We start from the raw sequence: 17,966 nt of genomic DNA, 5'->3' as shown, positions 1-17,966 counted from the left end.
AGTGATTTAGTGATTTAATTTGTTTGATGTGACATAGTTGAAATTCATTGCAAAGTAATAAGAAGTTAAGAAGTTATGGACTATTAAATAATCTTCAGAAAAGAGTGAGTACATATAAATATACATCAGGTTTAATTCTAGTTTTTCTGGTAATATTTTAGAATGATTATGATTTGTTATTTCAAGTATGGCTAATTTTTCATACTTGTTCAAGAAAGGAAATAAAGAAATAGAGAGACTTAAACAAAATAATAATACATCTTTGAATGTATCACGTATACAACCTACTTAATGTACTTTTTTTAAATAAATGTACTTAAACTAAAGTCTCTTTGCTCTGAAGGAAGTGGGATGAAGTTATATTTATTTATTCCCACCCCCATGTTATGCATGTAGAATAATTTTTTAGTATTCTTCCTGCATATGCATTATAAAGTCACACACATCTCAAAATAAAAACATTCAGAAAGATCCAAATTTACATATGAGACACAGCAAATGGTTGAGAATAATAATGAAATAAATAAAGTGTACAGCATCCTTATAGCTCTCTTCTATACTGAGAAAAGATTATATTTTTATGGATTGTCTTACATTTGTGAATACTTGTGCATATTAATTTTCTTAGTGGAAACTTACAGTCCTAGTTTAACTTAAGTAATAACGTCATAATCATACATCGTTTTATCATTTCTGTGTGTAATGTTTCAGACACGAACACTAACTGTACCACATTTGATAAACAAAAATACTTTACTTTATTTTATTTTTATTTTATTCCCCCTAATTTTCTCAGCTTGCATCAAACAAACTCAGACACGTCCAGAATCCCAAGCAGCAGCCTTCCTCTCTTCAAAGCGCTCACAGATCCATTCACGCTGACACTTATTGTTGACAACTTTCCCAAACGCTCCCAAATTTACTCCAAGTCACTTTTTATCCCATTCCTCACTGACGCTGACACATTCTTTCTTTTCTCCCTCTCTTTTTTCCTCCATCCATCCATCCACTCCTCCGCCCTCCTCCGCAACTCCACTCCAACACTTCCCCTGACCTTTCCGTCTCTCCTCTCTTCTCCGCGACATTCCCAGAGCTTGTGTTTGGCCCAGTCTCATCCTTCTTCCTTTCTAAACCTTTTGTTGGGGTTTGAATGCTGCCCGATGCTGGGGCCATCAACACCGGGTTGCTGGATCAATAAAAACTTCCATCACTTAGCCCAGGGTCTTTCGGAGTGCCACAAAGCTCAGTTCAATAAACAATAGTTAATTTATGCTTCCCTTTGGAGCGAATGAACTGGCAGTATAGTTCACTTAGCTGTGGGTCGGCCTGGTTTTCTCTGAAGAGGGAGACATCTTTAGATTTAGAATGATTGACTCTCTTTTTATGGATGGTAAAAGTCTGAACTATTAAACAAGGAGTCCAGCTGGTTTACTAATTGCCCTAATGTACATGACGGCTACATAATTTCCTCCCATTGTCCATAGGAGCAGGGGAAACTTTGACTTCCTGCTTCATGGGAATGGGCATGAGACACTTCTGTTATATATGTAAGATATTTTGGATTCAGTAGGTTGGGATTTTGATGTTTGACGTTTTTTGTGTTTCTTTAAAAGTCCTATATTACACAAATTTGACTCTTGTGAACTTTAAGTTGTGTTATAATGCCATTTCCTCATCCAAAACATATCTGGAATTGTGTTTTGTTTCATTTTACACATGTTTGAGTAACACTTTATTGTTAGACTGTCTACATCTCCAAATCTCAAAATGCTCTGAAGCGTTAGATTTTAAGTTAATAGCTATCTTTTAGATTTTGTTAAGTGGAGATTGGCAATTCTAGGGCTGAAATGATCCCAATGATTCTACCGATGGTACAGTATATGGGGATGTAAAGCACAGTGGAGCACTTCCTGTATGACGCTACTATTAAAGTTTTTGTCTTTGTGTTACTCATCATTTGGAACTTCCTTAAGCATGATTTAGTCTCATTTTAGCCTTGATTTAGGTCTAATTTTGACCAGAAATTTAGATCTGATGGTACTCTGAAAGCATAAAGCATACATTTTAGTATCATTAGAACTACTTTGCAATTAATATCTTCACTTTAAAGGAAAGCAAAGTAGTTCTAATGATCCTAAAATGTATGTTTTATGCTTTCAGAGTAACATCAGATCTATTTATGCCATGTTATAATGTTGTCATCTCCTTAAAAACATACTTTGAATTGTGTTTTGTTTCATCAAAACTTTCTTATTAGTCTGTCTGCATCTCCAAAGCTCAAAATGCTCATTCCACCTTGTGATGTCACATAATGGTAGTTTTCAATTCAGCAGCTGCCTTTTACCTTTTGTTCAGTAGAAAGTGGCAATTGTAGGTCTGAAATTATCTAAATGATTCTAGTGAAGGTGTATGGAGTTTAAAAACACAGTGGTGTACTTCCTGCATTACCACATGACATCACAAGGTGGAACAGAGTGTTTTCAGCTAATGGCCCCTACCTAAATTACCTAAATTTTCAGGTTTTATATGTTAAACATGTGTGAATGAAACAAAACACAACTACACAAAAGTAAAATAGTGCAATATGGGCCCTTTAATCATTAATTGCTCCCTTTTTACAACTGATTTAGGCCCACAGACAAAACTGTGTCATCAGGTTAAATAGGAAATACTATGTAAAATCATCTTTTACTAATTATAACAGTGCTTTATCCTTTATGCTTTATGCATTAGCTTACTCAATTTATAGTTACACTGTTTCATACATGTTTGAGATGTTCTATATTGCCCTACTTTTGAGGTTTAAGTTCTCATTTTTCTATAATAAAATCAGCTGCCTGCTACAGTGAAATGCCAAAAGAGGCATTAACTCTGAAATATTCAACAGGAAGTCAGTTGACCTTATGCTGTTAAGCTGTTTTACATTAATATTCTGAGCAACAATGAAAAAAATTATGGTCTACATGTGTTACAGTTTCACACTAAAAGCACAATATGTATTCTTCCCCTTCCAATCCAACGTGATGTCAAATTACTCAACAATTAAAGTGATAGTATGTAACATTCCGGGTGTGGTAAGTGAACTGAATGATTCCATGGAATTAGAAAGTTAAAACCATACTTCGGAACATTATCCATGGTGACAGATTGTATTTTTTTAGGCCATTCTGTGGAATATTATAGCAAAAGGAACACAATTTTAAAGGAAACATGCAAGAGGAGGCCAAAGTTGTGTCAGGTTTGTGGAGATGCAAGCCCACTCTGAGTAAGGATGTATGTTTTTGTAAGTAAGTTTTTATTTATATAGCGCTTTTCACAGACATTTTCTGCCCCCAAAGATACTTTACACACACACACACAAAACTGACCATGACTATCAACTGTTTTATGGAGACCTATGTAGTAGAGATGCGCGGATGGGCTATTTTTTCATCCGCAACCGCGACACAAAACTCATCATCCGCCCGCTGTCCATTTTGCACCGAAGGTTTTCAAAACCGCACCCGCCGCCATCCGCCGATTGATTTTAGATTTTAGAACAATCATACAGCAAACAAACTAAGGAGCCTCGATTAAACTGCAAACTATAGCTCATTCATTCCAAAATTCGCTCAGCGTGTATGTTCGCATTCTTAATTGTCAGAGTCGGCGTCAGAGCACATCTACTGGAGGGGCATGGGTCACCAGCAGGGGGCGCACTGCCATTTGAGAAATATTTTAACGCGATGGAGTCATACACAGCAAAAATGCTATCAAACACGTTTTTCTTTAACAGTATTAGGCTAATTATGTGTTGTTATTATAATCATTATTATATTAAATTATTATTATTATTATTAGCTGCAATAGTTGTTGAGGCTGTGTGGTAGACGATAGGCACACAAGACAATAATAAAAGGTTGGGGTTTATTAAAAAACAATAAGTCCTGCCACTGGTTGTAAACATTAAACAACAGCCTCTCGTCAAAAACACCTCTGAACTAGAAATAGCCACGCATCGGACAGCACCAGGGCACAGTATATATATATTTTTTATTAATTATTTTAGTTAGATTCTAACTAAAATAATAACTAATAACTAATAAATCTAACTGTTAGAACAATGTTACTCAAACTAAGCACTTTTATTTTGAAAGGCAAGTTAAGAGGAAGTGTCTGGCCCGTGCGCCACCTGTGCGCTCGTGTCGCGGGGCAGTATGAACCGGGCGGACACTCACTTCACTCTGGAGTTTTACTAAAGTTTAGGCTTCACTTTAGCTTTAATGATGACTCTTTTTTGTTTTATAGACAGCTGTGTGGATATCAATACATCTTTCAGAGACATTGAAAGCGTTTTGTTTTATTTGTAACTAGATTAGACTGTCAGTTTGCACAAGTTTATTTCATCACTGCGGAAAAATGACCGAGTTGGTTTTTGGTTTCTTGCTTTTGGCGTGGGGATTTCAGTCCGGTGAGTTTGCAAATGTTTGAAAATATAAATTGAGATTCGTTTCTATTGATAGATATTAGATATTGTTACTACAGCATCACTTAAACTATTTTATTTTTAATTCCACAACAAATTTTATGGTTTATAACGTGACGTGACCGCATGGCAATCAGGGCTATTATTATTATTATTATACATGACATTGTTTACTCCATAAATTGAGCTACTTCTGATTTCGCTTAGACCTGTTTTAGTCCATTTTTAGTCCTAGTCCAGTCCTGGTTTGTGTTAAATTTAATCCCTGTTTGGTTTAATGCTGGTTCAATCCTGGTTTAGACCTGTTTTAGCACGTATTTTGGTTTCTTTATTCTGATTTTCCTTATAGTTTTGGTTTTGACTTGGTTTGTTGAAGTTTAGTCCATATGTTTGCTGAATTATTGCACACTTTACAAAACTTTCTCAGTCTGTTCTTTATAAAATAATTACAAAAGAATAATTTGAATAGCACAATGACTGTAAGATTTCTGGCTCCAAATCAAATCAATAAGAAGAACATTTGATTGTGTCTCAATAGATGTTGTGGTTGGAGTATTTCAACAGATTTTAAATGTGAAAAGACAGTTTGACAATGGTGGTTAAATAGACTATTGTTTGCTGTAATGTCGGTATTTCCTGCTCCACTAAATGAATGGAGTTCTCAAGGAGCTCTGGCCTTTGTTTTAGCCCCTGCCCATGGAAACCGCCAAGATATGTGATAGTTTTAGGGGTCAAAGGGAGTTTATATAAGATTTAGTCAGGATTATTGGTTTTTATTTCACATTTTAACTGCAAATAAACAGCTAGTATTGCGCTGTTTTCTGATCTACAGTATGTTATAATGTTGTTTCCTCATCATAAACATACTTGGAGTTGTATATTGTTTCATTTCACGCATGTTTAACGCACAAATCCTGCATATATAGGCTTCTTCTCTCTGTGTTCTCTCATTCCACACACTTTCAGTAGAAATATTTGGATGATTTCAGCCCAGGAATTGTCAATCTCTACTGAACAAAAGGTAAAAAGTAGTTGGTGAATTAAAAACTACAATTATGTGACATTACAAGGTGGAACAGAGCATTTTGAGCTTTGGGGATGCAGACAGACAAATAATAAAGGGTTACAAACATGTGTGAATGAAACAAAACACAACTCCAGATATGTTTTTGAGGAGAAGACCACATTATAACATGGCATAAATCTAACAAGTGTCAATTCTGCATAATATAGGACCTTTAAAGTGAAGATACTAATTGCAAAGTAGTTCTAATAATAATCAAATTTGTGTTTTATGCTTTCAGAGTACAATCAAATCTAAACCTGTCTAAATTAGGGCTAAATCAAGTCTAATATTAGCCCAACATGCTTAAGGAAGTTCTAAATAATGAATAACACAAAGACAAAAACTTTAATCGTGTATATTTACCACAGTTTGAGAAACACAGCTGTATAGGATTTTCACTAAAATAATATTTAATAATATTTTCTTCAGTTTCACAATCTGGTCCTACTATTTATAATAATAAGTCCCTGGTCAGAGTCAGGAATATCCAGTTTCAATACTATTTCTAAAATCAATCCAAATTTCAACCTTAAATTTAGACAAACTTTATTGATCCACAAGGGAAATTATTTAAACACAGTAGCTCACACATCACAATATATTATAATAACAAAGAATAAAAAATATAAATAGTAATAATAAATTCTAACTAAGTTGCAATAAAGATAAGAGACAAGAGACTGGTGTCAAATAAGGCATAATTATATAAATGTTAAAATTTAAAAAATAAGTAATAAAAAATCTATTAACCTTGATTTCTATACTAAGGAAAGGACTTGATATACTTTTAATACCACAGTGATAATAAAAACCTTTTTTCAAACAATTTAATGTTTTTTTAACACATTTTTTGACACGTGTCTTATAATTTCTGATAAGTTCCAATATAGGTCAATGTATGTATCATTTCTTTTAGTATTGATACTTGTTAAAATTAATATACTGTATAGCTTCAGTACTTTTTTGGTATCCGTTTGTGGGTTTCTTCTTCTTATATGGTACGATTTTGCTATAATATTTTGTTTTGGATTGTTAATTGCTATGACAACAGCCCTAACTTTTCATCATTCTGACCCATGGACTAGTATTTGGTGGGTATTTTGTGGATTTCTTGTGAAGTTGTCTACCTGATTTGAACTTTTAAAACGGAAATGAGAGAAACAAGAGTTGACTACATAAAACAAACTTTCACTTATTTCAAAACATCAACATAATATTTAAGCCTTTTTGAAGAACAGATTAGATTTCCTTGATAAAAATGTGCCGGTTGAAATCCCCAGAAGTGGCTCCATTGTCACATAGAGGATGTGGGTTTGACTCCGTAGAGCTTCAGATTTCCATCCTGCAGGAAGCTGGACTCTCTCTCCTGGTTTCCTTGAGTTTGACCATCCGAGCTCTGAGGAAGTCCAAACAAAGGCATTCCTCAACCTCTGCTGCAAATACACCGTGTTTGTTGGGAGGGGAGCCTGATGTTTGTGGATAGTGTTTCTGTCGCTGCCCAAATGAACCTTGACTGCTCAGGCTTAGGGCCAAGGTAAAATAATAAACAATAGCAAAACGGTAAGGGCGGGATACATGACCAAAAATACACAGGGTTGTAACTTGAAGCCAAAATATATCTAGGTTGTCAAAAAGATACTTCAGATCATTAATAATACAGTTTCTAAATTAGATGCTCATTTGAACAAGCAACTTTAGTTTTTAGCCTTATTTAAATGGCTTCATCTCTTAGCAATTAACAATGCCCACTGCTCTAAACATTAAGCAGGCTCGTGACTCCACAAACTTGACTCTTAAACTGTTTGGCCTAGAGGAGGGTCTTCACCTGCTTGTTTCCTGGTTTAGACCTGGTTTAGACCCTCCGCATGGTATGGTTTAGTCCTAGTTAAATCCTGATTTAGACCTTGTTTTAGTCCTGATTTTAGTCTGGTTTAGACCTTGTTTAGACCTGGTTTTAGTCCTGGTTTAGTCCTGGTTTAGTCCTGCTTTAGTCCTGGTTTAGACCTGGTTTAGACCTGGTTTTAGTCCTGATTAAGCGTACGTGAGAAGACATGGTCCGTGAGAAGACATGGCATACGGGGGGAGGAGCAATCCAAGCCGCATATACAAGGCAAAAAGGTGGCGTTCCAATGAGTAGGCTGTCAGAATGGTGACATAATTTTACAGCTAGTACATGCACGCACAGTTACTGATATCAGTGCTGCTGCAGATGTGTACAGATGTGGACCGTTATTTTTTCTTTGCATGTGTGTAGTGCCTCCCCAGTGGCTCAGGGGCCTCACCTATTGAAAACCGCTGCTTTAGTAGTAATACTCCACAGTATTGCACAAAACATGTCTATCTCCATGGAGAATGTTTTGAAGTATGGTTTTAACTTTTTATATTTCCGTAGAATCATTCTTTTCTAACAACACCATTACCCGTGTGTCTCCTTTAGGCTTTAGAGTGCGAGCGGAGGAGAGCCCACCCCGTATCGTGCACCACCCCTCAGACCTGGTGGTCCGACTGGGTAGCCCTGCCACTCTCTCCTGCCGGGCAGACGGGAACCCCAAACCCAGCATAGAGTGGCTCCATGACGGGATCCCTGTGCACTCGGAGCTGGGGGACAATCACCTCCAGCCCATCATCCTGTCCGAGGGCAGCATCTTCTTCCTCAGTGTGAAGAGGGGTCTGACTCACGAGGGGGTCTACACGTGTGTGGCTACCAACAGTGTGGGGAAAGCCATCAGCAGAAATGCATCGCTGTATATAGCAGGTGAGTTTGATGCTGGGGTAGTAGAGTTGCTGCTTTTTGTTTTTATATCTATGGTATACTGCAGAATAGGGCTGTGTGATATGATAAAAATATTTGTTCAAATGTTTTATTATGCAAAATCTACTTTTTATTTGTTTTTGGTAAATATAGCATTTTCAAAACAAACAACAATTTTATATGTTGTATGTTAGCAATTAAAACCCCACAGACGTTAATACAGGATTCTGTCGTCACACATGGAATTTTCAGTTTAATACGAAATTTAGTGTTTATTCCAGAGTACTCTGACAGTAAAGTGTGATAAATGTATAATGACCCGAGCAGCTCTGCCGCTGCTGCTGATTTGTTTCCATTTTAATGTTCTTCTAATAATAATAATAATCCACTGCCTTTCATGACACTCAGAGATTCGTAGATTCCATGCTGGTGAAAGGCGAAATTGAGGACCGGGGCGAGACAACTGTAGTTTTGTGAGAATTGTTTGGAGGGATGTAGTTAGGTCAGGGAGCAATTGTTTTCAAGGCGGCCGCCCTAACTATAAAGTGCTGCAGGAAACACTGCCACTCCAGTCACAGACGAGTTCCCTCTTGAATATTAAAGAGCTGAGCCGTCTATGTGGAGCTGCACATGTAGTGGTGGAATGTAAACACACACAAATTGCGCAAATTCACTCGACCACTGCCCCGCACCAAACCGAACATCCCGTACCGAAACGGTTCGGCATACATACATGTACCATTTCACCCCAAGTAGTCAATAGTCACAGCTGCCCTGAGGCAAACTGGCATAAATGAGGCTACCAATCTGCACCATCGGCCACCACCAGCACTCACGCACACATCACATTCTGAGTTTTAATGAGATCAGACTTTTTACAAGGCGGAAAGACCGCATTGCATAATTTTTCACTTGTTGCACTGTTACTGCTGTGAAAATACATTTTGTCAATAATAGTCGCTTTTAGGCATTCTACCCTGAACTCTACATTACAGTGATGTTATTGAAATCCACTGTCGCAAATGTAAATATCTTTGTTTACTTTTCAAACTTTGCTCAAATCAATATGTAAAAACTATACTGTGATCAAAACAGGACTAAATTATGACTAAAATAAGACATTTTATTAAATTTAAAATCTCTAAACCTCAACCTCAAAGTAAAGGTATTATGTTTTCTAGTTACTGCATTTTTTTTGTTTATCTTTTTCTCAGGTGAAAAAAACAAACAATGAAAGAATCAGTTGATATTGACATGGAGAGCTCTACAGGAGGTGTTTACAGAGGCTGCAGTCCCAGTGTTTATGAACAGGAGGAGGTCTAACTCTGGTGTTAATTGACCACAGACGCTCACTGTTGATCTGTCAGACCCCCAGTCAGTCTGAGCACACAGGGCCTAGAGCCATGGACATGGGCTTGGAGTATACTCACACAAATTCAAGGCACCAAACGGTTTTAGTACTTCAGGCACGTTCTTACTTGTTGGTCTTATTCTGATCTGGTCTTATGTTATAATTCTGTTTCCTCATCACAAACATACCTGGAATTCTGTTTTGTTTCAATCACACAACACTCTGTTCCACCTTGTGATGTCATGTGATTATACAGGAAGTGCTCCATTGTGTTTTTAAACCCTATGCACATTCACTAGAATCATTTGGATGATTTCAGACCTGGAATTGCTGATCTCTACTGAATAAAAGCTTCATAACATCACAAGGTGGAACAGAGCATTTTGATATTTGGAGATGTAGACAGACTAATAATAAAGGATTACTCAAACATGTGTGAATGAAACGAAACACAACTGTAGGTACACTACCGGTCAAAAGTTTTAGAACACCCTAATCTTTCCCAGTTGTTTATTGCAATTCAAGTCGTGCAAGTCCAATGAAGAGCTTGAAATGATACAAAGGTAAGAACTGAACAAACAGAGGTTAAAAATAAAGATAACAAAACACAAGTCCAAGCTCAGGAAAAAGGAACAAGATGGTGAGCTGGAAAACATGGTGGCCAGCACAGTCTCCAGCCTTAAACCCCATCGAGCTGGTTTTGGGATGAACTGGACAGAAGAGTGAAAGCCAAGAAACCTACAAGTGTCACACATTTGTGGAAACTTCTGCAACAGACTTGGGAAGAACTTTCTGAAGAATATTTTTGTTGTAAAATGAACGAGTGTGTTCAGCTGTTATATCTGCCAAAGGTGGACACTTTCATGAATCAAAAGTTTAGAAAACATTTTGGTCAACAGTAAACAATAAACAGTAAAAAAATGAAAAATTGGGGTGTTATAAAACTTTTGACTGGTAGTGTATGTTTTTGTTGAGTTAAAAACAGTCTAACGTGGCTTAAAACTGACGAGCCAATAATATATGACCTTTAAGAAACTAGAAATTTGTGAGTTTTAGTGACATTACTTTTTTTAGTAAAGCTCTGAACAATGCTACAGGTGAACAAGGAGAACAAAATCGTATTGTCACTTGTTTGCTATTTCATCCAGAGTTTGGTCACATCCACTCTAATATGAATCTCTGTTCCAGCGTTGCAGGAGGAGTTCAGCGTGCAGCCCAGTGACGTGGTGGTGGCGGAGGGAGAGGTGGCTGTTCTGAACTGTGGCCCTCCTCAGGGTCACCCCGAGCCCAATGTGTACTGGAGGAGAGACGGTCTGCCTATCAACAAGACCGACCAGCACTACACTGTAAGAACAAGAGCTAAAAGAGTGGATTGTTTCAGTTTTTTGGTCAAAAATTCCTCAGGGTTGGATAGTTTTGACTTACATTTACTCGGTTACGTTTAGCTGAATAACTTTAGAGCAGTTTTCTCACACCATACTATTCACATCTACCTTAGTGATATTATTTTGAAATAAAAATACTCTTGTTCGATGAGCATTCAAGACACAAAAGCTTTAAAAGTGCACTGTGCAACTTTCTGGTAAGGTCCGATGTTATAGTTTGGCCTGAAATGTTCCACAGTATGACAATAAACTTATCTATCTTGCATTTATTCAATTACAGGTGTTTTTATTACTCAAAAAAAAAAAACATTGAAAAACATGCATTCTTATTGTGAATGGGGTCCTCTGTCCACAAATCTGATCTGTAACTCAGTCTGTTGGCATTAACTAATTATCCTCGTAAAGAAAGATAAATTTAATAGCATACTGGAACTTTCTAAACAAAGCAATAACATCTCCATAGAGACAAACATTGGGCAGCCCCCTTTCCCAGAAAAGTTGCATAGTGCACCGTTAATTGTTCAACAACTTTAAGTCATTTGAACATTAACATTTCTTGCCCCCATACTTTCAGATTATTTACGTTTTCGATTTTTTAATTATGCTTTTTTTTGGAAATACCTGAATACTCTGCTCCAAACCATGAGCTTTTACTGACAGATTTCTGGCTGTAGTCCTCTCAGTTATAAAGTCCATGCTGTAATTGACAATTAAGAACTAAAGGCAATTTAATGTATCTGATTAAACTTTGATTAATTAGTCCCTCAAAAGGCTGTCCTGGTTAAATTAAGCATTCATATTCTGTGATGCTCTGTCCAACCATGAGTGAAAGTAGTTATTTGTATGTGTTTAGTAATCTGTTGGTGTTTGATTCAGTGTTGATGGTCTTTGCTCGTGTGCAGGAGCTGAGTGGAAAGCTCATCATCGCCCCTGCAGACAGGAGCCACTCGGGGGCGTACGTGTGCGTGGCCAGTAACACAGTGGGAGTGAGAGAGAGCAGGGCCGCCCGCCTCACTGTGCTTGGTAAGACTAAAGTTTGACAATAAATAAATAATGTTTTTATTGCAGACTCATGGTCCATAGTAAAAACAAACTGAACTACTATAACTGTGGCTTCTGTTCATTACAACATGTCTGCGTGATCTTTTCTTATTAGGTTAAGCTCAAAATGCTCTGTTCCACCTTGTGATGTCATGAACCTGTAATTTTCAAGTTAACAGATGGGCAATTCAGGGGCAAATATTAATGCAGTATAGGTTTAAAAACATAGTGAAGCACTTCCTGGATTACCACATGACATCAGACGGTGGAGTGAGTTTTCTGTTTAAGCGAAAAAGCCTAAATATGCAGGATTTGTGTTTTAAACATTTGTGAATGAAACGAAAGAAAACATGGGGTGTGTTTTTGATGAGGAAACATTATAGATCAGAAAATAGTAGGGGTGTAACGATATCCAAGTCTCACGATACAGTATCATCATGGTATGAACTTCAGGTTACGATATTTATTGCGATATCGTGGGAAAGCTCACGATATGGTGGTGAGGCTCACGATTAGAGATGTAACGATATCCAAATCTCTCGGTACGATATTTTCTCGATATACATCTTACAGTATAATTACAGTATTATTACTACTATATTTATTGCGATATTTTGTGGAGCTAACAAAACTGTTACTATGCTATTTTTTCCTCTTAAAATGCCTTGACAAGACTTAATCCAAAGAACTAAGACTTAAAAGTGCTTAGAACTGTTATTTCTTCTTGTAGTCTACACTGAAATGGAGCAAAGGATCATGGTCTATGTAGTTCCCTCTGTCTTTTGTTTTGGCTATAGCTGCACCAAACGCTTAATTTAAGCAAAGAGACTTGTAATTTGATATATTGTGATGGTCCACGATATTATTGTGAAAACTTTCATGATATTTCAGTTATTATATCCCTAGAAAATCTTTACACACATATTCCAACTATTATTTGGTTTGTTTGTTTGTTTGTTGTGTGGCTTTTTTAACTCTGGACCAAGAGTCTATAATAAAAGTTTGATGATAAAAATGTCTTTACAAAATCTTCACTGATCAAAATCTTTCTCTGATCACTAATTTTAAAAAAATCTGACTGTTTTATAATGAAATACTTGTTTGTTGCAGCCCTACACTGATGTGCGTGGTCCCTGACAAATACACCCATAAATAAAGTAGTGTTCTGTGTTTTGTTGTAGAGAAGCCAGTGCTGCTGCAGAGGCCTCAGAACGTCTCTGTGAGGATGGGAGAGTCGGCCCACTTCACCTGTCAGGCCAAAGGAGACCCTGCACCTGTCGTTATGTGGAGCAGGGACCAGGGGCCTCTGCCCAATGGAAGGTACTCTGTCTGGGCCATTATGTTCATTATGTGGCTGTTTTTATGTAGCTTTTATTTTAACAATGCATCAGGATTGTGATAAAATGTGCCTGTGTGCTTTGAGGTTGAGGTTGGGGACCATAATATTGACTAGAAAAATACAGAAATATGACTTTATACTGTTGTTTGGAAGATTAGACTAGTTATTTCTGCTCAGTTTCTTTTTACTCAGCTCTTTATACTGTAATTTCAAATTCTAGACGATAAACTTAACATCCTAATTTTGCAAAAAAAAACAAACTGTAGATGTATTGAACTTTCAATACATCTACAATATGTAACGGAGATGTTAGTAAATAAAATAGTATTGTTAATATTTCGTTGCAAACTTTTGCTGTAAAATAGTGTTCAGAATCTAATTCTTAAAGATGGGTTCACACTTCATCAAGATTGTGACTAAACTAGGACTAAACCTGCAACTAATCCTGGACTACACAAGGCTTAAACCATGAGAAGTGTAAAAGAACCCTAAAAGAAATGATCAGGTTTAACTTATGTGTGTCTTTTCTCAATATTTATTTTAAAAATGTAATATAATTAATAGAGAAAACAGACTCTTGAATGACATTATTGCATTTTACCAGATCAGAACCACCAATTTACAGATGTCTCTTTTTTTTTTTCCACAGATACTTGGTGAACCCTGAACAGAGCCTTCAGATCCACTACGTGACGGCCCAGGACGCAGGGAGGTACACCTGCACCGCTGTCAACGACGCTGGGGTGGTCACTGCCAGTGCACAGCTCACTGTACAAGGTATTTGACTTCAACTCTTTAAAATGTAGTTGAATTTCTCATTAAATTATCAAACAGTGCTCTGAAGTAGAACCCAACCACCTTTTCTATGGTTCTGTGTTTGATGTTGTTTTATTTTGATACTTTGCTGCTGATGTCAATATAAATATCAATACAAACCTCCATTTAGACAAACAGATGGCTGAAACTCCACAAGAAGACTTACTTAGTGCCTCTTTGATGTTGAATTTATTATTTTTGTTCTCCCATGAAGGTTATTTGGCACCAGAGCCCACAAACTCCACACTGAAGGACTTCCATAAGGAGCTGTCGTCTCTGCGCGTCATCCTGGAGAGTGTGTCCATTCTGGCCGCTGGATCCAACAAGTCCCTCGTGCAATGGAGGGTGAGAGCTCTAACCATAACACAACATTCATACATTCAGTTTTGAAAAGTCCTATATTATACAAAATTGACTCTTTGTGAGCTTTAAGCCATGTTAAAAGTTTGCTACTACGTCATGTAGTTTTCAAGTTAACAGCTACCTTATTTATCTTTGCAAGGGTTGAACTTATCTAAATGATTCTAGTGAAGGTGTATGGAGTTTAAAAACACAGTGGAGCGCTTCCTGTATTACCACATTATATTCTCTAAGTAGGGATTAATCAATCAAACTTTATTTATAGAGTGCTTTTCATACAAAAAAATGCAACACAAAGCAGGATGTAACAACCAAAGTATTGTGATATCGTATTGTCAAAAGTCTCACAATAAAATTGAGAGCTGTCACAATATATCGAATTATAAGCTCCTTTGCTTAAATGCATGGTTTTATAGTAGTAAGAGCTGATAAACAAAGAGAACTACATATCCCATGATTCATTTCAGTGCAAACAACATGAAGAAATATGGTTTTTTACTTAAATTTTTTGGATTATGACAGAAATAATTCACACCAAAATCTTGTCAAGGTATTTTAAAAGCAAAAAAAGTGTCCATCTACAATTATAATAGCCTCTCCAAAATATCGCAATAGATATCATACCGTGAGATGCATATGGTGATAGATTGCATATGCATATCTGAGAGATTTGGATATCATTACATCCCAAGTATATTTTTGATGAGGAAACAACCTTATAACATAGATAATAAAATAACAAAATATGGGCCCTTTAAGTCTCAACTTACAATAGAAATAATGGCTTGACTAGTCGACTAATGGCAACAATAATCACTAATTAAACTAAAATAATAGTTGGTTTCAGCCCTGTCTGTATCATATTTTTATGTTTTTTTCTCCCTCAGTTGCAGTCCTTCTCCTCTCAGCCTCACTTCTTGGACGGGTTTGAGGTTCTCTATCGCTCTCTTCTGCCCGCCTCCTCTGATTGGGCGGCCAAGAAGGTCCTGATGCCCGGGTTCCAGGCTCAGATCGGACCACTGAAAAGAGGATTCAAATATGAGTTTAAAGTGCGACCGTTTGGGAACAACCTGTACGGGAGAGAGAGCAACACACGCCACCTCAGAGTCCCAGAGACAGGTCCGGCTTCAGCTATAACAATAATACAGTATTTATAGTTTGTTTCAAGGTATAAGGTATATTTTTTCCTTGTGAGCAAATTGAAAAGTAGCAGTAATTTTCCCCTCCTGTGAGAAATAACTAAATACAGTTATGAATGAATTATAAATGAATAAATAAAGGATTTTCTTAAATATTCTTTTTTCTTAAATTGGTTGAGTAATCAGAAACTCCAGATGGATATCATAGCGATAAACTGATAAATGTTTAATCAAACATAAGCTGATAATTTAATATGCATCATTACACTGGTCATGTGTTTCTTTTTTGTGACAGTGCCCAGTGCGTCTCCGTTGGACGTGTCTCTCACTGTGAACCATGAGCAGAATAACACAGTCAGTCTGAGCTGGACGGCCCCGCCACACGACACACACAATGGAATCATACAGGGTTATCAGGTGAAACTTTTACCTTGTTTACCTACTTTTACTTGCAAACCAATTTATTCAATTCAGCTTTATTTCTAGAGCACTTTAAAGCCACACAGTCAACCAAAGTGCTGTACACAAACAAATAAACAGTGACGGGTACGGGCAAATAGTTGCTGAAACGGGCGGGTTTTAACGTTCTGGCGGGTAGTAATTAGACACGGGTGGGTCAGGACTAAACCAGGAGTAAACCCAATCTAAACGAGCTCTAAACCAGGACTGAGAACCCTGAGCCCGCGGAGCAGGGTGTCCGCAAAGCGCGATCACGCGACAGCTGCACTTACCTCCGTGAGACACAGAGCTCTGCGCCTGCCCTTTTGCCTGCGGTCACTCGACAGTCTACGCGGGCGCACCTCCGAGGCCGTCCCGACAGTGAGTCCTGTTTTAGTCCGGTTTTAGTCATAGTTCAGTCCTAGTTTAGTCCTCCTGGTTCAGTCCTGGATTAGTCCTGGATTAGTCCTGGTTCAGTCCGTGGCATGTGTGGCACAAAAGTCCGGCATCTTGATCAGGTTTCTTCTCCTCAGTTGAGCTGCGTCTTGAAGTTGTAACTTTTCAGTTCATATTCTGATGGGTGCTTCAGTTAGAAAGCTTTTAATTTGTGTGTGATTTATCACGGGCACAAGCGGGTAACGGGTGGAATGTTAATGGGTCTGGGTGGCTGTGGGTTTAACTGTATAATATATATAATATATAATCACGGATTTACGGTTGGATGTGGTGCTGTACTGTGCGGGTGTGGGTCTCCAAAAATGGACCCTTGCAGGACTCTGTTAGGTTTATCTAAACATTAAAAACAAGAAGAAAGACAAGAGATTAATTCAGTGCCTCAGTCTTTGCCAAACATTTAATGCAGGACAACCATAAAGTTTCCCTGAGTTTTTCTATTAATGAAGATTAATAGGCAAAAGTTTGTGTCTCTGGACAAATTAATAAATAAATTGTATAATAAATTAATTTGCCAAGATATTGTGTTTGTTTTTAGTATAGACTGTTTATGGTTTTTAATGTGAAAAAGCATTGTCCAGTGCAATGATGTTTGGCTTTACAACAACCAACATGATTGGGATTATTTTTTACTTCCTTATTTAATTTCTTACTTTTACTTTACATCCTGATTGTGAAATCCCCTCTGTTTGTTGAAGCATGTTTGTAAGCTCTTTCCTGTTGTAGGTTTGGTGTGTGGACTCAGAGCAGCAGCAGTACCAGAACTGGACCGTGGACAGCAGCCGACACCAACTGCAGATCTCAGGCCTCAGAGCTGGGACCAAGTACTGGGTCAGCATCGCCGCGGTGAACGGGGCGGGGGTTGGCGTGCTCAGTGACCCCCAGGGCTTTGTCATCAGTGAGTCAACTATCCCAAATGTGTACAACTTTACTCAGACACAGTAATTAAGCTGCTCATTTATGACTAAACTACAGATAAAATAGTTCTAAATAATGATAAACAAAGTAAAAAACAAGTAACCAAGCTGCAGAGGGCCCCGCCAGAGTCCTGCATGGGCCCATTTTTGAAGACCCGCACCCGACCGCACCCACGCAGTACAGCATCACGCCTGCCTGTTAACCTGTGATTATATCAGAGTTAAATCTGCACCTGCCCCTATCCTTAACATTCCACCCGTTACCCGCCCATGCCCATTAGTCTGACGGCCCAATAGTCCAGGACTAAACCAGGACTAAACCAGGACTGAACCTATGCCGTGTCATTAGCGGATTATAAATATATACACGCCATAACTGTAGAGCTGATCGCCAGGACTTAACCAGGTCTAAACCAGGAGTAAACCAGGAGCGCAGCTGCCAAG

The 17,966-nt window shown here is 37.7% G+C and overlaps 1 protein-coding gene across 1 annotated transcript in view; it reads left to right on the top strand.

The window, feature by feature from the left end:
* The first annotated feature begins 4,218 nt into the window (after window positions 1-4,218).
* robo4 (roundabout, axon guidance receptor, homolog 4 (Drosophila)) overlaps window positions 4,219-17,966 on the top strand; it is a 28,286-nt gene continuing 14,538 nt past the window's right edge. Inside the window, exons 1-10 of the mRNA XM_055149070.1 lie at window positions 4,219-4,450; window positions 7,969-8,286; window positions 10,823-10,980; window positions 11,922-12,042; window positions 13,242-13,380; window positions 14,049-14,176; window positions 14,430-14,560; window positions 15,463-15,694; window positions 16,010-16,131; window positions 17,332-17,503. Of these exons, the coding sequence (XP_055005045.1) occupies window positions 4,399-4,450; window positions 7,969-8,286; window positions 10,823-10,980; window positions 11,922-12,042; window positions 13,242-13,380; window positions 14,049-14,176; window positions 14,430-14,560; window positions 15,463-15,694; window positions 16,010-16,131; window positions 17,332-17,503 (1,573 nt within the window). The 5' untranslated portion in view covers window positions 4,219-4,398. The remainder of the gene's footprint in view (window positions 4,451-7,968; window positions 8,287-10,822; window positions 10,981-11,921; window positions 12,043-13,241; window positions 13,381-14,048; window positions 14,177-14,429; window positions 14,561-15,462; window positions 15,695-16,009; window positions 16,132-17,331; window positions 17,504-17,966) is intronic.

The sequence above is a fragment of the Boleophthalmus pectinirostris genome, unplaced genomic scaffold (genome assembly GCF_026225935.1).
Source record: "Boleophthalmus pectinirostris isolate CB_2022bp ecotype Guang Dong unplaced genomic scaffold, ASM2622593v1 HiC_scaffold_12, whole genome shotgun sequence".
Lineage (NCBI taxonomy): Eukaryota > Metazoa > Chordata > Actinopteri > Gobiiformes > Gobiidae > Boleophthalmus > Boleophthalmus pectinirostris.
Note: the sequence above shows the minus strand (reverse complement) of the source record. Positions and strands in the feature narration are given on the sequence as shown.